The sequence below is a fragment of the Hirundo rustica genome, chromosome 4 (genome assembly GCF_015227805.2).
Source record: "Hirundo rustica isolate bHirRus1 chromosome 4, bHirRus1.pri.v3, whole genome shotgun sequence".
Taxonomy (NCBI): Eukaryota; Metazoa; Chordata; class Aves; order Passeriformes; family Hirundinidae; genus Hirundo; species Hirundo rustica.
Genome location: NC_053453.1, coordinates 22,409,231 through 22,429,466, shown reverse-complemented (window position 1 = coordinate 22,429,466; position 20,236 = coordinate 22,409,231). Strand labels below are relative to the sequence as shown.

General features: G+C 40.4%; 1 protein-coding gene across 3 annotated transcripts in view; it reads right to left on the bottom strand.

The window, feature by feature from the left end:
* Positions 1-18,297, bottom strand: part of AASS (aminoadipate-semialdehyde synthase) — a 28,956-nt gene extending 10,659 nt beyond the window's left edge. Inside the window, exons 1-16 of one of the 3 annotated variants that reach the window (XR_009207752.1) lie at positions 18,240-18,290; positions 16,233-16,453; positions 14,300-14,476; positions 13,567-13,651; positions 12,767-12,834; positions 12,507-12,653; positions 11,378-11,456; positions 11,153-11,280; positions 10,833-10,981; positions 9,569-9,691; positions 9,315-9,426; positions 8,715-8,774; positions 8,554-8,621; positions 4,087-4,208; positions 1,747-1,876; positions 752-862 (exon numbers count right to left, since the gene is read on the bottom strand). Coding sequence is in view for 2 of the 3 variants with exons in the window: in XM_040061675.2 (XP_039917609.1) it covers positions 752-862; positions 1,747-1,876; positions 4,087-4,208; positions 8,554-8,621; positions 8,715-8,774; positions 9,315-9,426; positions 9,569-9,691; positions 10,833-10,981; positions 11,153-11,280; positions 11,378-11,456; positions 12,507-12,653; positions 12,767-12,834; positions 13,567-13,651; positions 14,300-14,476; positions 16,233-16,544 (1,871 nt within the window). In the remaining variant the exon portion in view is untranslated. Of the gene's footprint in view, positions 1-751; positions 863-1,746; positions 1,877-4,086; positions 4,209-8,553; positions 8,622-8,714; positions 8,775-9,314; positions 9,427-9,568; positions 9,692-10,832; positions 10,982-11,152; positions 11,281-11,377; positions 11,457-12,506; positions 12,654-12,766; positions 12,835-13,566; positions 13,652-14,299; positions 14,477-16,232; positions 16,545-18,239 lie in introns of those variants that run through there. The other 2 variants (XM_040061676.2, XM_040061675.2) reach the window with 2 other exon arrangements.
* Positions 18,298-20,236: the final 1,939 nt, after the last annotated feature.

Genomic DNA, 20,236 nt, shown 5'->3' with positions numbered 1-20,236 from the left:
TTTTCCCTGAGAGCATGCTATATTCTCAATAAGAATGGTAGGAGAGGCCCCTAAATATCCCTCACTTTCTGCAACACTGATTCTCTACCAGTCTAGCTTTTTCTAGTTTTATCTTTTGTAAAGACACAGCATGTACAATTCTTCACTTGAAAGCAGATTTTCCAGTACTGTGACTCAGAGGAGCACCTAGATGAAGCTCCATGCTCAAAACAACTTCCAAGCATATAGTAAGTAGGACAACAGAAACATTTGAGTAGTTAGAGTTGTCACCTATTTGAAAATTATACAGTGGGAGTATTCAAAAGAAGATCATGAAGGAGGAGATTACTGTAGATAGAATAAGCCAAGAATGAGGTTTTATTGGGGGAAGGCAAAGGATGATAAACAAGCTTGCTGACAGAACATGACAGCACAGCTACTCAGCTTGAATATCAGCCCAGCTCAAACATCTTAATAGAACTGAGGGAAGAGGAAAAGGCACAATAACATGAAATAGGATGATGCAGGCAGAAAAATACATTCCATTACTTAGAGCATTAGTCTAACCATGTTGGGGTATGCACTCATTGCTCCACTCTGCAACATGCAGTTTTGGGAAAGTTACTTGGTCCTCCATCACAGAAAGAGAAGCAGAAAGAATTCAGAAAGGAGTAATTCACAATAGGTGTTGCAGGTGTAACAGACTGCAAAATATTCAGATAACGCGCTAAAGAAGGGAGCAACACCAGGGAGATGCTACTTTCACACCTACCTCTCCTGAAGCTCTTTCATGGCTGGTGTTAAGTAGCTGGCTGTTACCAAGTTCACTTTGTTGTCAATACATTTCTTAGCAACAAAAGGATGTGCTGAATAAGGCAGCAAACTACAAATGAAGGAGAATCATGCAACATCAAAATTCAACCAGTTACTCATCCTTTCACTTGAAAGACACTCAAATGTTTTTGAATGCCTACAAAAGAGCTCAAGCAGCTCAAAAAAACCAGTCATACCTGCCTTGCCCTGAGCAGTTCCATACCTATGAAAGTGAAACACTACCCTATCAGGACGGCATGTTGTATGCACTCCAAACAGGGCACTGAACAACAGGGGAGTCATTCTTGAGACAGAATCTTTTGTATACTTGGCTGTAAACCACAAACCACTGACCTCTTTCCAAAGACATCTTCTACAAGCATGCTGGAGGTTTAGAAGATGCAAAACTGCAAAACCATCCTTGAGAAAGCTTGCATTACAAAGATCTTGGTGAACTACATTGTGAAAAGCACACTCTACATGGAACGGATACAACATTCATGACACCCGTGGCAAAAGAAACAAAATGTCAAGGACTATGAAGTTCCTTCCCTCTATCAGCATCTGGAATGACTTCTTTCTTAATGGGACATTCAGAAGAAATTACCAGGATGTCAGAATTTTGCCTCCTCTTGTGAACAAGAAAATTTGATCCCAGGGACACATAAGCTTGTGGATGCAACTGGCCCTTCACATTGACAAGGGAGTCCACCTAACAGGTGAACACTTCCTGAAGAAGTCAAAACCCCTTTTAAAGTTCTGGTGCCCCGCTACATGAGAAGGCAGCAGTCAGTTACAACTACTTACATACACAAATATGACCCCACATCTTGGCCATTAAAAAAAAAAAAAAAAAAAAAAAAAAAGTTTCTGTGTTGATTTAGGTCAGTCAAATAGGAGAAAAAAGCAGCTGACTTAGAGTTGAGCCTATCATGTTTTACACAGAAATCTGACCTGATCACAAGGTCGTGGGTTTTCACCAAAGAGGACAGCTTTTCCTCTTGCTTAAGGACATCCATATGAACTGAAGTAATATTTCTGTACTTCTTTGTTAGCTGTTCAAGTTGCTCCTTCATGATAGATACTGTTTCAAAAGTAAAACATAAGCCATTACCTATAGATGAAGCTAAGTCCAAAGCATGCCCATGTATAATTGTGCCATATTTCCTGAAGAGAAACAGATGCATGCATGTTTTCCTTCACTAACAGTTGAAGAAAAATCAGACTTTTAGTAAACAAACATGCTCAGAAAAACTTACTTGATCCCTCATTCCACATGTTTAAAAAGAAATACTTTGAAACTCTCTTTCAATATAATACACTTTAAAAGAATTCCTGTTTACAGTCAAGAACAGCTTAATAGCTTAAAGCAAAAACAAATTCACATCAATCACCATTTTTAGCATGACAAATATAGAAACATTAAGCTTTAGGTTGGGTCAAGTGTGAGTAAAAGATTCAAACTGACTACTTTTAATACTTACGTATGGCTTAGTCCTCCCAATCCCAAATACCATATTATAACTAAATGGGATAAACCCAGTCTCTGCCTGCCTTCACTTAACTACCACTATAAAGAAAGCAGAACTGAAAGAGATCCACAATAACACCACCAGTATTTGCCACCTCTGACTGGTTTCCTATCCCAGCTCACCATGCTGCCAGCGTAAGCCAGAGAGAACAAAAAAGGAGTGGCCAAAGAAGACAGCACTTGGAGCACAAGCATCTGGGGAATTAAAAGGCGTCAGCACTTACCATTATAAGGAAAGCAGAATTGAAAAAGAGAACCACAGTAACACAACCAGTATATTCTACATCTGACTAATTTCCTTTCCCAGTTCACCATGCTGCCAGCACAAACCAGAGAACACAGCCAGGAAAAAGGAACAGTCAAAGAAAGCAGTAGGCAGGGCACAAGCCTACGGAGAATTAAAAGCACCTGTGCCTCTAAGTTAAGGCATTTTTTCCTTATAGCCTTTCCACAGCCAGTGGGAAATAAACATTACCAGAAGGTGATTCTCTATACCCTACAAATCAAATTGTGCTGAGGGAAAGGAGCTAGGCAAAATCACCTACAAATTCAAAAAAAGTTGATTACATGAAGGTTTTCCCAATTAAAGTTCTCATAATCTGGATTTAAAGTGCTGTAGCATAACAGTAGGAAACCAAGCATGGTGCTGTGATGTGCATTTTGTGTTTTCTGCACCTACTTGCCTGCCGTCAAATATTAAACAAGTAATATCTTCATGTGTTTTTCCTTCTGTGCTATTTGTGTATGTGTGCTGTAGAAACTGCATGTTTTTAAGCTACCCAGATAAGAGGCTATGTTTGTTCAGTGCCTGGCAAAACAGATCTTCCAGTTCACCTGGTTTCCCTTCCTGCTACTGCACTTCAGGGAGTGGATGCAACCTCCGTCGTGACAAGGGGATGGGCACTGAACGTTGTTGTAATCCTTCCCTCTTCACCACCTCAGGCATTGCTCATAAAAAGGGTGCAGCTTTCCTAGATTTCTCCTATCCTTCCTAGTATATCTTCTCCCAGGGGTTAAAAGTACTATGGTTATCACCATGAGAGGTAGCAAAAGCAGGCAAGTATGAAAATAGCACAAAGGAAGAAAAAATCAAAGCAATAACAACAAGAATCAACAGCAATAAAATGGTAAATTTTTAAGGGAAACCACTTCCCAGCAAAGTATCTTTCAGGCAATAAGGCAGTAGAGCCTGAGTTTTAAATCTGAAGTCCCACAATCAGGGTAAAGTCATCATTAAGGGTACAGAAAAAGATCACTGAAATGCCCAGCCTGAAATATGCTACAGATAAAACCAAAACAGAGGAATAAACAAGTAGACATTTGGTGCTCATGGGAAAGTCAGAGTCTGAAGTTTTACCACCATGACACTGGTTATAAGAAAAGCAGATACTTCACTCATACAGGTGTCTATAAAAACATTTTCTTACTCTTGTTGTGTTAGGCTGAAAACACAGCCAAACTCCAACAAAGTGACTATCTACAAAACCAATCCTGAGCCCAAAGTAGGTTAGAAGGAGAAATACTTCTAATTTCCCTAGATTACACATGCAAACAGTTAGCTTTTAACACGGTTATGTCTTTTTCAAATCAATTTTATAAATTGAAAATGCTCACAAAGCTACAAAATCCTTTTCTGTTGTGCATAATACCAAAGATTTTCTTTATCTCTTCTCAGAACCACATCCATTTATTATTTATGAGAAGGGTTCTGCCACATGCTTCAGTAAGACATAATACTGAAATGAAAACAAATTATTACGTACCGACTGTGATGTTAGTGTTGGAATCTCTAGTGAGATATTCAAGCACAGGGCCAGAAACATAGCCAGATCCGAGCAATAAAACCCTCTTCTCATTACTCATCTTCAGTGACTGAGCCTGTTCCCTAGAAGGTGTTACAGGCAAAATTAAAAATTACACAGAAGGAAACTGTAAGCTGACAAGGTTAACAGAAGTGTTTTAGTAAGTCTACAAACCAAAACCTCTGTTCAGACCAAGAGTCACATTCCTGGCTATCTGATCCAGGACTATCTAGTACTGCTTCCGTTCTTCTGCTCTATAACTTCTAGAGTCTTTCTTCTAACATAAACATGTTAAAATCCATCAATATTCCCACTGCTTCTCCAATTTCTTCTAGCTGTTCATCAAAACTTTCCACAGTTGTATTTTTCCCAATGGTCAAATTACTGTAACCTGACAACTTGAGGGCCACCAATGTCATGTTGGGCTGTCGGAAAGGGATTTTATGCTCTGCCTTGCTCCCTTTACATCACAGGAAACTGTTAAAGGACACAAAATCCTGCTGGTGAAAGCATATCTTGGGTAAATTGTACTAGGTTCATATTAGTCCATCATAGCAACATGACGGACTATAAAAGTCAAATAAAAGTTAACACTCAACCAAGAAATCATCATTGCAGACAAGGACTCAGATTTGCAAACCTTCAGTTTCAACCTAACTACTACTACTCTCATAAATAAATGAAAGTAGGTCTCCTGTTGACTTCCAATATAAAATGTATTCACATCAGATTTTGCATTTCTTCCTGTCAGCCACAATAATCCACTCAGAAATGCATAAATCATAGCAGGCATACATATTTTGGTTGTTTATAATTAGTTTTCCTTTTAATTTAGATTTGCATTAAGTTGTAAAATCAGGATTGTGAAACTGTCTAACATATAACTACATAGATAAATGTTATTTAGCAAAAGAAAAAATTCTGAAAGCACTTCTTATCTTTGAAGAAAGCTTTTTTCTGCCTTACTGTTTAATCTAATTAATGGAGATTGAGATTTGGCCCTTCTTATCCCATACCCTGAAAATAAATTTTAATAAAAGGGTAGGACTTTCAAAGATACAGTCTCATGGGAATCTTCATAACCATATAAGCAAGATCCTCAGTTTCCTCTCTGTCCACTAAGAGTTTATACCAGCATTGCAGATTATGCCTCAGAAAGAATCCAGACCTTTAGCTGACAAGCAAATGTCCACTCTGCTGAAACCTGCTGACCATAGAAGAGGACCAACCAAATGACTGCTAAATAATATTTGGTTCAGATGTTTTTGAGGCTTTGTCCTAGAGTGACTCGTGATGCTTGTATCCCCAGCTGTCTGCTCTGTTTGTGCTGTATATTGAATTCTGTGCCTTTAAGACTGGTTCTGAGAGCAAAGGGGGAGCAAGGAGAAGCGCGGAGTTTGTTTTGAGAAAACTGCCAGACTCCTCCACATTCTTCTCCAGACGGGGTGTTTGGTGGAGGCGTGGAGAGACTGCAGGACAGAGATCTTTTTGCTTTTAGTTAGTTTTAGCTACCTAGGGCAGAGAAGTTCCCTGGACTGTTTTGTTCTTTTTCTTAGGACTGTTTAAACCTGCTCTGGACTGAAAAAACCCAGGGGAGCACTGGGGGCTGCACCTGCCCAACCAGGGCCTGGACCTCGGCATTTTCCAGCAGCGCCGGAGGGACTGGGAGTGAGGAGAGACTGAGAGAGAGCCGAGCTACACCCACGGCAAGAACTTTCTCAATTTGCCATCTCACTCCAGAACGAGAGGTTTTATTGTTTCATCTTGTTCATTCTTTGTACTCATAGACACTTTTTTTGTTAAGTAAAATAGTTTCTTCCACTTTTCTCTGAAGAAGTTCTTTCCCGGACCAATTAGAAGGAAAGGCCATTTAGGTTTGCTCCCCAGAGGGACCTCATTCAAGGGTTTTCTCCCAAATTTGCCCTAAACCAGGACAGGCTTCTCATGGCAGCCAAAAGTCAATATTTTGGTTGAGTTTTTTCATTTCAAAAATAGCCATAACAATGATAGATGTAGAAGCCTGCCAGAGCAACACCTAATAGCAAGACAAATAGAGCACTATTGCCCAACCTAAAGCATGGCAGGAAGTATCTGAGTACATTTGGGGGCACAAAGCCTCAAACAATACCATTGAAAGACTACTCTGAGTGAAGAGAGTTAAATCAATACCAAATACATCTATATCATGTCTGAAGCACATTCCAGCCTACTGTATTAGTACTGCAAAGCTTGAATTACTCTCCAAAATTTCAGATGTTCTATCCTCCTTTCAGAGCCTCCTATTTCAGAGCCTTTTTAAAAATATGTTCTTTTCAGATAATTAATCTGAATTGATACATGTACCAATGTATCAACTCTCAAATCTTAATTATTACTATAGATTACTATTACTATATAGATTATTATTATTCACAGAAAGTCCCCTAAACCCATCATATCCTTTTGTGCAAACCCAAGGACTTGCCTCCTCCTTCTATCAGAACATCTTCCACAACTGTATTCTTATGGGCAGAGGAAGAGAATAATTCCTCTCCATGCTTTAGAGAACAGAAGTGGAAGGTAGCTTGGAGTGCTGGTGAAGGCAAGCTGGATATACGAAAGCAAGCTGGATTTTGCAATCCAACTTGTCATATTTACTAAAAACTTTTCTAGTGTCAAGAATGAAGTCACACTTGAATCAAACACAGCATGTCTACTCTAGGACAGGCAAAAACATGAGCTGCCAAATGACCCATCAGGTATGAGAACAGAATCTACATTATATATATACACATATATATATCTACATATACTATACAGCTCCAGATTATGTTTATTCTCTATAAATGAGTTTAAATAATTCAGTTACAAATAATATCTACACTGTTAATGTGATGTTCCTTTGCAGCTGAGGGTGAGAAATCAATAGGAGTTAAGAAGCAAGTAAAGGTGCAGAGATGTAGATGAGTTTGTTTGGTAAATCTAATGGCACACAAGACAGTTCAGCTCATACAGTCTGTGTCTGAAATGTTCACAGACTTGATGGAGTATTAGCAATTAGTCTAAATAGAACCCTCAAAAACTGAACTGGACATAGCATAATACTTTTCTAGAGTGGAAACAAGCCACAGAATTCCTACAGGGTCTGAACAAGCACACATCTCTATCTAAACCATCACACCCTAAGCAGTAAAACCCTTCTTTCATTTGCATCACCTCTGAAGTTTGTAAAATAAAGGAGGGTATTGTTATCAGGTCCTGTTTTTCTGACAGCTACTGAACAACACAAATGAACAAATGAACTTCACATGTAGCACACAGATCTGCAGAAATATCAAAAATTTACCCAAAAAAACCCTTGGAAATGAAGTCTTCAGATTCTCATGGTAGTTCACACAAGACCATGTAAGTGATATGGAGGAAGCTAAAAAATATCAGATCATTGCACTTTGTGAGGAATAGAAAAATTGTTATTGAGACAGCCTCTTGAAGGGGCATATCAAAGAGCAAAGAACAAAAATCACTATGAGATGAAGCCTCTGAGTAGCAAATATAGCGCATTACTTAGTGTGAAAAATTCACCTATGGTTCATCATGCACAAGTTCATAACCAGAAGTCCCAAAGTTCCCAAAGGAAATTGCAGGGGTTTGAGGTGCAGAAGTCAACACACTATGCTTTTAGTGCATAGTACAGGCAGTGCTTATGGTCAGACCAATTAAAATTTCTATAAGATGTACAGTGTAACTGTCACTGACCACGAACACGAATCCACTTACTAAGAAATTAGCATTTTTCATATGTAAACTATAGATATTTGTTAATAGTAAGGGGACAGGTGGAATGGAAGGCTTGTGAAGGTTATTTATACTTTTGTTTGCTTAATTCACTCTAGGGTACAACTGGCACATAACTGCTGTGAGAGGGTATGGATGAAGTGGTAGCTGAAGCTGTAGGTGCATGAAAATAACAAAAAGTCTGAGAGTCTCAGAGTCTCCTCAATACATCCAGTCACAGAACAATGCTACACAGCACAGCACTTGAGGCACACAAGAAGCAACAAGATTCAAGAAATATTTGAGAGCCTTTTGCTTTCAGCCATTCCTTTCAAATGACTGTATGTCACATCCATTTCAAAAGGACGAGAAGTAACAGAGTAATACTAATGTGACTGTTTTCTGCCTCTGGTAAAACAGTTTTCATAACGCAAGAAAGAGAAAAGTGACCACTTTCTCAACTCCAATATAAGTTAGTAACAACACATGTTAATGATTCAGGCAATGTGCACAAAGAAATAATGAGATCATCAACCTAGAAGACATTTAGACACAGTGCAATATAGACGCATTCCACCAAGAAACAAGAATAAATGAATGTAAAAGGGGAGACAGAATGCCCACAGGGTGGCTTTTTAAATCCTGAATCAAATGAATTTTAAGAACCTATATTACCTGCTCTCTCTCAGTTTCTGGATATATTGATACTTAGGTGTCAGTGAGCCATTGGATGCAATCACTGCCTGGAAACATATGAAACAGATTTTGAGGGCTTTATGTGTCTGTATGTTTCAAAGTAGGGGAAGACAAGAAGAATGCCGAATTGCAAAACTTACATCTCGAACGACAGGTGAGTAATTTTGTTTTTCAAGAGGTTCTGAGCCTTCTGATAACAGCTGTGGAGATAAGTAATTTCAAATCATATCTATTAATTTCAAAGGTCATTCTTTTACCAAATATTTCTCAAAGTAAAACATTAAGATTTTAAGCAACATTTAAATGCATAAAACAATACCAATATCTTGTACATTTGAAATACTCCTGGCTGTAATCAGCGTCGCTTGACTTTTGGAAAATATAGAATTTCAAACAGCAGCCTGACTCTGAGAGATTGTTGAGTGCTCAAGAAAAACAGACGTTTACATCTACTCCAGGGTCCAGAAGCAATGAACGACCTGCCAGAACCTGTTTTCTGCCTACAGAAAGTGTTCTTGACAAACCCCTAAGACGCCCAGGTCACTCATGTCTCATTCACATGTTTCCTTTTCAAAGGATTGCCTCAAGAATTCAAAAGCTTTTTTCTTTTTTTGAAGTACAAAGTCAGTTATGTTCTACAGCAGATTCCTTTTGAATGTATACAGGAGACCAGAAAAGCAACAAACAAGTAGACCAAACCCTGAGCCGTTTACCTTCTTGTCGGACACATAAGATCTTACCATCTCTTCAATATAAGGGAAAAGCATATCCCCAAAGTACTCTGTTGCTTCTATAGGAAGCTGAGCTGGCAGATTGTCAATGGAACACATCAGAATCCCTGAGCCTTCAACACTGAAAGAGAGAAAACAGCTCTTATAAACTACTTCTTAGTACTGAAAGGTACTACCTTTCAGAAGTGTTATAAATGCATGATTTTTTCAATATAATCTTTCATTCTGCAAGTTACAATGGAAAACAATAAGGGCTCTCCCACCTGTCATGAGTAATATGCTGGTCAGCATCATACATACAAAATGGGTTGTCAATTGTTGTACACTCAGTCATGAATTCTATAGATCCTCCAGTATCTGCTGAAATGTCACATATGGCCAGAAGTCTAAAACAATTAAAATAAAAAGACAGTGGAATAGAGCATTATACAATTTACTAAGAAACACAGGTGTAAAAGGTCACAAGTGAACAGGAAACAAAAGAAATGTGAGATCTATGTGACTTGTGGCCTTCTTCATCTCAACCAATTTAAAAGTCAACAAAACAAAAACAATGGTATCCAGAAATATAATGGAAATTTGGCCCTATTGTAGTTATCAGGTTTGCATTCACATCAACAGAATCCAATTTCATGGAAGGACTGGCAGAATCCATTCACCCATGATCTTTTCTCTCTATGCCATTTGCTGCCAGTACCTCCCATTCATTTTCCATCTACCAATTCCTTCAAGCTGTGCCTGTGCAGTCCTGCATGAAAATAACTTCCCATCCTAAAGGGAAGCCTAAAGAAGTGGATGCCTCCTGCCAGTTCATAGATAACAGGTGCAGGTGCAGCATTCATTAGCCTAATGCACACCCTCTGGCTCCACTGAAGGTCAACTCTTCAACTCTTTGTCATGTGAGAGAAAGAAAGTTGTCAAGATCTGTAATAGAATAGGCAAAGGCCTGATTCCTCACCAAGATACATTTTCATGTCTTCCCCAGATCTGTGGCAAGGCTACTAGAGAAAGGGTGTCTCCTAGCCCCACTGAAAGGAGACTAACCCTTGATATGCACCCCACATTCTGTCCTTAAAACTATTCAGGGTTGTGAACCATTTCCACTACCCGCTGCAGAAATAAGAGGTGCTAAGGAACAGTTATTGAATTGTACAGGCAAAATGACAGGGTAAGAAGAACTTTCCCTAAAACTCTGCTCTGCCATAGAAACTTCTACCAATATTGGTGCAGCAGTTACATTCCCAGATATCACACTTTTGTTTGGATTGGGTTCTGTATGAAGATCAGTGGCAGGACTACCTCTGCAGAAAAACAGTTAATCATTTCTACTGTGATGTTTTAAAAAACTCCAAACAGTGAAAACAAAGCACAAAAGAACAAGAGCAAAATCAATGGGGCACTGTAAAACATGCAAAAGGAACAATGTAAAATAAACAGAATAATTTACTAGATACTGTGGTGAAACTGTCTAACATTACAAGTTAATCATCATGTTGCAAAATTGTAAAAGTGAAATTAATGTCTTACCTGTGTGGTAATTCAGGACAGCCATCCATTGCACCAGCAGTAGATTTAACTGGCACCAGCAGCTTCTGAGTGTCCTGCCGACTCAGCAAGCGAGGAGTATTTTGTTCCCAGTATATGCCATTAATTAAACAAGTTGTGTAGGGTGCAACCTGCAAGAAAGTCACAGATGCCTGATGTTTTCACCTAGTACTTTAAGAAGCTGAAAACACCTTGTCTAGGATTTTAAGTTAATGCTCTTGCAAATGATGAATATGCAGAAGTGTAGGAAGTACAAACACTATGTGAAAAACCTTTCATAAAAGAACAGAAGAGATGCTCACATCAATGTGAAAGCGAGAAATGTAATTTTCTGGATGTTTATCATAGTCTGCTGGATCATATTGTCCATCATGTTTCCTTACAAGATGGTGGTGACGACTTAACACTGTTCCATAGACTTTCCTGAGGTCTGAAATTAAAAAAAAAAAAAAAAAAAAAAAAAATTAGCTCTTATACTTAGACAAAAAGGGTTTCAGTGTTTTTAATTACTTATTGTCACTGCATACCTCCTGATCTGGAAACTTCCTTTAACTCATGTGGTTCCACAAATTCACATGGGAGAGCACTGAACATTTCTTGAGCACCCTGAAATCATGACATATGATTTAGAATAATTAAACCATAAATGTAATGTAACTCTGCTCATCTGATGCTTGAAAACAAATATAAAATGCTACATACAATTTGACAGCCCTGACAGAGAACATCTCCAGAGATGTACACATTGTTTCACACATACCCCTACTTCCCCAAAACTAAGCTGCCTGGGCATTATGTGAAAGGAATTTACATCATTCCCCACTACTACAGAGTGCCTAAACCACTATCCAGTGCCTGGATCTTATTTCTAATGGCTGAGCTGGGAGGCCTCAACTCAGCAGCCACAAGAGGGTTTTGCTGCCACTCTGAAAAGCAGTTTCTCTTTAGGAAAGATCCCTGAAGCCACTCCTCCTCAACCAGGCTGTTCTAAATGCCAGGAACTACAAGATGACTTCCCCAATGAGCTGTGATCACAACTAAAATATTTTCAGACACACCATCTTTTTGGCTAGAAAGAACAAATTTATGCAGGCAGTGATTTCACTATATAGATGGAGCCTTGTTAAATTCTAAATTTTATAACAATTGTTAATTTTTTTTTTTAATTGTTAATTTTTGTTGCCAACACAAAAGTAAGGGTAAGGGGTAAGTCCTTTCCCTATATCACAGAAAATAGCCCTGAAGACAAGCACTTGTAAGCCAAGTCAAGGATATCCAGACATAAAAACTCAGCAGTTGTTGGAAAAAAATAATTCTTTTCCCCATACTTCAAAGGAGTGATTCATTTACCTTGTGAGCACAGAGTCAGCAGTGGGGAGAGAGTAGGATAGAGATCATATGGGTTGGAAAAGAGAGAGTAGCAGTAAGATTTAATCCATGTTCATTGATAAGAACTTAGCATGTCAGCCTGGTTAGGCATGATCTCATATTAAGTTTACTTTAGTTTACAGTACTTAAAAATGGTTACTGGCAAAGGAAAATGTGAAGTCCAAGCAAGCAAAATGAACCCATCAACCCACTTAACCTGATAGAGATCAAATGCCAAGAATTTCTATTAACAATTATATAGCATTTCATCTTGACGACACTTCTTACCTTAGAAACATTACCAGTGCCCGTAAACACAAATGTTAAGGGCCCCACTGACTTTGGCATCAGTCCCAGTGAAATTTCATACCCGGCATCCCGTACTGCCTGTACAGCCTGACTGCTATTCCTGTAGTTATGTGCCATCCCAATGTGCTGAAATCAAAGGCACAGAACCATCAAGACATTTTTGATATTCAAATACAGATAATTAGCGGATGCCAAAATCTAATTTGGCTAAAGAAAAATACATACACGCATATTCTTACCATGAAGGGAGTGTGATGACCCAGAGCTAAAAATCGTAAACCCAATCCATGCAGGATGTTGATCATTCCTGTTATTAAAAAAAAAAAAAAAAAAAAAAATTGAAAATTGGACCATCAGTCTTAATTACAAATATGCACCGTAAGAAACTGCAGAGACTGACTGAAACCTCAAATCATCCCAGATACCTTTTCCCATGTTTTTATATTAATACTTTCCTTCTAAAGAAAGTCTACATAAAACCAGAGAAGGAGAAATTTAATAGCAGTCCGTGACCTTAAAATTGTTCTTGGCCCATTATGCATTAAGGCACCATTTAATAAACAGATATCCACTTATGAGGTGTATCCACATCACTGGATTCCAAAGAAGGAAATAAGAGTCTCCTGAAGAAACAGTGTTGAAGTTCAGTAGAAAGAAAGGAGAACCATGCCACACAAAAATCAGATTAAATGCGTAACAGTGACAAACAGATGTTCAAGCTCTCAGGACTAACAGCAGCCTTTTTTTATCAAAAGCCTAATCAGTTGATCTCTTGAGTCTGCTCCAGATAGTTCAGTAGACAAACGGGACTTCAAGACAGCAACATAAAATATTAGATTTGTCAGGAATCCACATGACTATTTGACATATCTCATGAAAGTAGAAGGCACAAACCAGAAGGGAAAAAGGCTGTTAAAAGTAAGAATTTAAAATGCAGTTAAAAACACATTGCAAGCCTCAACTTTCAGGAAACACAGACAACCAGAAATATTATAGGAAGTCACTTGTTGCAAGCCTGCCTTTACTTTATACACTATACCTGCTACACCAGCCCACTTTCCAAAGGCCACAACTCGCATTCCTTTATGATCAACCATTTTTTCATAGTCAAACAGTCGAATTTCCTGAAAATACACAGCAAACTGAGTATTAAAATTTTCAGAGTGTGCAGTCTGGGGCAGATTGCTCTCCCAGGAACTACCTTTTCACACCTCTTTGTCATTCTTCGTGATAGAGTCTGGTGGTTAACATAAAAATATATTGTAACAAGATTTAAGTATAAAAATAAAAACATCACAGTTGCGGTGAACTCTAGTTGGAAAGTGTCTTTGCACTGCCCATGCCCTCTTTGCACAGAGCTCCCCAACGTGCCACTCCAGCTGCTGCAGACCCATTCACATCGTCTGCCAAGAGGCTGCTCATTTCTGCATGAACTGGTTGCCTTCCTCTGCAATGGCCAATATGCACTCCAGCTTAATAACTTTCCAACAACTCTTCGTGCTCAGAGAGAAAGAGCCTCTCTTGAGCACACCATGCTCACAAGTTATCTGCCTAATGCACATGAAGAGAGAAACACTGCAAACATAAGATTCTATGAGCAAGAAATACTCAGTTTCAGGAAAGGATACTGAAAACTGTCCTCGTTAGCCATCTACAAGTACATGTGCTGGAAGTAACCATACTAGGCAGCAAGCTTTTGATCACACTTAAGCACTAAATTCAGTGTCCACCCCGTGTTTACTGACAATGGTCTTCAATACAACATAACCTACCTGTCTTAAAATCTCATCCAAAAGGGGCATGTTTGCCTCTTGGGCTTTAATAGTGTGAGAGAAGAAGGCATAGTTCTTTTTAGGGATTAATTTGTCCTCTGGTGGTCTCTTCACACCTATTATCAGAGAAGCCTCAGAAATATCTTCTTGAATAATGGCACCTGCTTTGACATACTCCTATAAAAGAGAAAAATCAAAGAAAATTTTTCTGTGTTTTTTCTTATTCAGAGCTCAGCATATTAGCAACTAGAACAGAGGAAAAATAAATAATTCTACCAAGCAGAAACAAGTTACTGCATGTGATACATTCATAAAATTCTTTGATAAAGAGGTTTCAAGTATCAAATTGAATTACCATGCTATTATCCTATTATACAAGGCCAAATTATAATTATGTGTTAGTAAAGTACTTCATCTTAAATTTAAAGACTACTAAAAGGATAAACAGTTCTTTGTAAGGTGTTCAAACACTTGGAAATAAGTTTAGAGAATATGAAATATTCAAAAATACAAAGACTGATGATATGCGATTTTATGAAGTTGTATAAGCTCAAGTCCAAGCTGAAGAGTGATTTCTAAGGAAATGTGTTTACATATTATGATCTGTGCTTTGACGATGTTGGGGGTTAAGTTTTCCTGTGGAATTTTCCCTCCCATAAGTTGCTAGGAGACTAAATATTGATAGTTAAAGGGTGCGTGACCTAGACAAAAGGGAGTTGATCACTTAGTTTAGGGGGAAGGAAAGGCTCCCGGGAGCTGGTGGGGGGGCGGGGGTTGGTTTGGGGTTTTTTTGGCTCTCGGTTTTCTGGGAGGAGGATGGTGGAGCGACTGGTGGCTGCGTTGGATTCCATGGTTAACGGAGGGGTTCGGTCCTGAGAATTCTATCATCTGTTGGAGCGCCCAGGAATTCAGAGGTTTTTTTTTCGCCTGCCCTGCTGGATTTTGGGTGAGCCCAGGTCCAGCCGCTGCGGGTTCTCCGGCATTGCTCGCTTCGCCTGCCAGGGCACCCCCTGCCTGCCGAGGACAATCCACCGCTTCCAGCCATCAGCGCCGGAGCTTCCACCGTTTGCCCCGCGGGGTTCTTGGTTCTGTTTTACTATTATTATAATTGCTGTTGTTGTTTGTCTGTCCTGTTATATTTACTAGTAAAGGACTGTTATTCCTTTCCCCATAGCTCTGACTGAAAAGTTTTTTTTTTTAAATCTTCCAAATTATAATAACACGGAGGGAAGGATTTGAATTCCCCATTCCTAGAGAGGCCCACCTCTCCCTAGCAGATACCTGTCTTTTCAAACCAAGACAGACGAAAAAAGCAACGTGCCTTAATTAAAAAGTGGTATGTTCAAGTAATCACTAATTCCCTACTTTTGTTTCAATTTTCATCTGTTTTCTCAGTTATCTTATAGCAGAGTATTATTGCTGCTACAAAATCTGTAAAAGCTCTCTGGTCTGAAGCTCACAGCATTAACGAAAAAAAGCTCTCTCCTAATTTCACATGAGGATTGAAGCAAGAGTGGAATTCACCAGATTCATCTTTCCTGTTCTTTAAAAAAATACAGGGTTTTTTTAGAGTTCTTGCCCTCTCACAAACAGAAGACAAAACCACCAATGTTAAAGGAATTCCCAAACTTCTACTTCAAAGGAACTTAGAACTTCCAGGGAGAGTGATGACAGGACATCAAATTAATAAAAACATCTCTAAAAACCCACCACAATGCCAATATTATTTTAAAAGGCTAAACAAACTACTGTTTTGTTTGTGGGTTTTTTTTTTCTTTCGACTAGCACACGAGTCCTCATTTAGCAACAAAATTTACATGCTTCTGGGAGGTTTATGTTTTCTCATGAACGACCTTTGAATATCATTTTTCCTGTACTATGGTTAATAACCACACTATGATTTTTGCTTGTGTCTCTCAAAATGGGACCTTACCTTTTCATGGATGGCTCTCCGGTTTGACGGCTGCACCAAGACCTTGTATCCCATCTTTGTCAACTCCTTAACATGCTTTGGTGCCAGAGGTGCTCTTCTTTCCCACGCACTGACATCTTCCCTCCTGATTGCCAGCACAGATTTACGATGATGCCAACACTTGGAGTGGTGGAACACACACCTACTGTTTGTGTGACTAAAGGCACGGAGCATGGTAAAGCCTGATGGCAGCAAAGACAAATTAATAAAACAATACAAATACATGTGTGATTCAGACACTGTTTGTGCAAAAGTTCTGGTCTCCTTTAGCATCTGCTGTAAAACACAAACCAGATACTTCAGACTCTAGTTACACCCTACTTTTGTGAGATATTAATTCAATTTCAGTGAATTTTGTTGTATCTTGGTCTGATGAGGTGTCCTTAGAGACAAATTTTCAATTTTAATAATTGTTTTGATTACCGTAAAAGGAGGATTTTAATGTGTTTTATGCCGATAGTTTGTAACTACAAGGCTTAACAAGAATTCTGAAAACCTAAATTTTCCAATTATATTCATTTGCCACCATAAACCATGCAAAGACCATCAAAACCTGCATCAAGAATAGTCACAAGTAACAAATACACAGAAAGAAAGCAGGACACAGGCTGCATGGCAAGCAGTTGATTAAAAGAGAAAGCCCAGCAGTAAGTATTTCTACATAACTAATTCTTACACAGGCAAAAAATGGAAGATAAGGTCAAGACCTTAACTACTGAGTTGTAGTCAGCATATGTGTGACCAGGTTTTTGCCCTAACATGAATTTTCTGCAAAAAGGAAAAGCTTCACTAGAACATTCACACTGCAGAGGAAAACCCCTTTATTTTCTATCTTCACTCCTAGTGAAGCCTACATGCCACTGCTTATTTCCACAGGGACACTGCCAGGTCCAGCATCAAGTATCCAGGAGCCTAAGGCCTTCAGACACTTATGCAATTAAAATATGTGAATCTCAGAGATAGGCTTCAAAAATGTGAACTTTGTTTCCAACACAATTTTAACTGATAACACATGAATGTCTGTATCTGAATCATTTGGAAAATCCTGTTTGTCCTCACGCCTCGAACTTGTAAAATCCTATACACTTAAAGACTTCAGAGGTCCTGTTTAACTCCGGGCTTGCTGAAACAGGGATCAGCACACCGAGGACGGCATGAAGAGAAGCACACAGCCTACATCTCCGAGTGTGGTCGTCCTGACATCAAAGGTTACTGTCTTGAAGCTGAAGGCATTTTGTGACACTGCTCTTCAGTGTGCCAAGAGGGTTCTCAAAGAGCATAACGATCCCTCTCAAAAAACAGGAAGCCTTGTCACACCATGTCACTATCTTTGCACACTAAAACATAACGATGAGAGCAGTTTGTACTAAAACGCTGCATACTAAAACCCAAGCCTGCAGCGAAGCAAATTTCCGTCCCACAGAGGACTTGCACACGGAGAGAAGCGACGCCTTCCAGCGGGAGTGCACTGCCCTGCACTGGGACCGTGAGCGCCCGGGCAGGGAGCAAACAGTCGGGTGACCTCTGGCAGGCCAGCAGTCCGTCTGCATGCCTCTGTGTGTGTGCTCAGGCTCAGCCACAGCGATATCCACATCCCGTTGTAAAAGTGAAACTAACTTCAGCTTTCCAAGCCCGCGGCGCTGGGAACCCTCCCCGGCCTCCCAGCACGTCGAGTGACCGCGGGCCCGCACCGCGCCGGTTCCCTCCTCGCCCGTACTTGGAACGGGTGACAGCACCCCGAGCATCACCGGGGCTGAGACTGTGCCAAGCAACACAGCGAGCGGCCTCCCGCCAGCAGGGCGCGGGAGGGGAAAAAAAAAAAATCCCTGGAGAGCGGCAGGGAAAGGCAGAGGGGCGGCGGCGAGCAGGGGGGAGAAGCGGTGTGAGAGGGCAGCGCCGCGGCGGGAGGGCACCGGGCACCGGGCAGCGCTCGCTGACAGCCGGAGCGCCGGGCAGCGCCGTACCTACCTCGGGCAGCGGGGCGGCGGGAGGCACGGCCGTGCGGCCCCGGCCCCTCCTCCGGCCGATGTCCGGCGGCGCCGCCGCCCCGCGCCGCAGCCAACCGCGAGGCGGCCGTCAGATACACCTCCCTGCCCGCCAATGGCGCGGCCTGGGCCCGCCCGGCGCCCCCGCCGCCGCAGGGCCGGCGCTTCGAGGAAATGCGCCGGGGATCGTGATTATGGGAACAGAGCAGGAAACACCCCGGCAACCCAGCGGAGCCTGCTAGGAGGGGGCACTTGTGTGAACTTAATTCTGACCGCAGAGGAGAGGACTTCCTTTTCCAAGAGCTGTCAGCTGTGAATATTCTTTGGGAGTTTGGAACTTTACCAGGCCACAAGCCTTTCCAGTGGACGTGTTACAGAGATAACATAGGTGTCCCTGTGCCATCTTCTATGTTGCGCGTTCTGCTTTGGCCACGAGCCAAACGCTTAGAGCGCTCTACTCAAAAGTTGAGGGCTATTTTCAAAGTTGCAGTGTAATTTGAAACACTGACTTTAAAACGTGTTGAAAGCATAAGCGTGAGCAAACTGGGGTTTCCAAGGCAAGCCTCCTTCAACTTTTTACATTGGAAGATACTATCTGTGAATTACTCCTTATAACTGAAGGGTCTCATATCTGGGCCACCCATGAATTCCCTAACTACTGTGATAGTGGTTAATTTATTTTTTTTTAAGTTCCTGCCATCTTTCGTGAGGCCCTTGATGTGATCTAGACACCAATAGGATCAACCCCTGTACATGAGAAGGGTAGGTTGATTCCTAATTATAGAGCGTTTCTTGGATATATGCAGGATTGAAGCTCTGGTCAGCTCTGCAAACGCAGAACTGGGTTTTACAGAACAGTGGCTAAAACAATTTTTTTACCGCCAAAGCACTTCATTATCAACATATTTCTATTTGCAATAACTTTTAGAGATTCCTTCATGCATATATAAAAGAGACTTCACTTTTAGCTAAAGCTCTATATACACTGCTTTGCATGGGGTCAAAGTATATTTCGTGTAATTTGAAATTTTTGAGGTTTGTACGTTGTAGTTTACTGATGCTTTTAGAATGTTCTTCTAGGGAAATGAAGTTCCAGGGTGGGTCAAAACAGTCAGCAAACCAAAGCTCATCATTCTTTAGTCACAGAGATATACTTGGTGACTCTGGCTTTACCCAGCAGCAAAACTCTACATGCAAGCAGGTAGCGCAGAACAAATAAGGACATGACTGAGATACTGCCAAAATGCCAATTGGAGAGTTGATTTCTGCCACAGATTTGCCATCCCTCTGAATGGAGATTGAGAATTTTATCAGCACCATTTGAATCTCTTCCTACATCTAAAACAGACCAGGAGAACTGTATTATGTTTGAAGCATCATGGGCACTCCAGAAGTGCCCATGACGCTTCAGAGAAAAAGGCAGCCTAAGCAACCAGCATGAACTCATGCTGTGACAATGTAAAGCCAGGTAAGGTGAATCCCACCTGCGCTGTACTGTGTTGCATATAGGGAAGACTGAATGGCTGAAAAGGAATAAAACAAATTTGGAATTCTGACTTTACAAAACATGCTAATATGGAATTAGAGCTGTTTTCTGTAATAAATACCTTCTGGTCTGTGTGGATTGTGATTTCATCTGTCAGAAAAGCCCTAATTGTTAGTTCTAATTCTTACTCAGCTGGAATGCTTTTTACTCAGCACTGTGGGAGAAGTGCTGACTTCCATTATGGTAACAATAGACTCCCAGAACACATAGAGAGAGGTGGACTTCATAGATTTCAAGTAGAAATCTTGAATCTGTTGCAGTCGATGAAAAACTCACACCAACTTCTGCTGGGGTAGGGTTTCTCCCTAGGTCTCGAGTGAACAGAGGATTGGTGTCCTGAAGACATTATTGCAGACTGAGAATCTACCTCTCATACTCTTTTTTCTCCTTTAATTCTGATTTTATGCTGCAGAGATCAAGAAGTTCCACGAAGC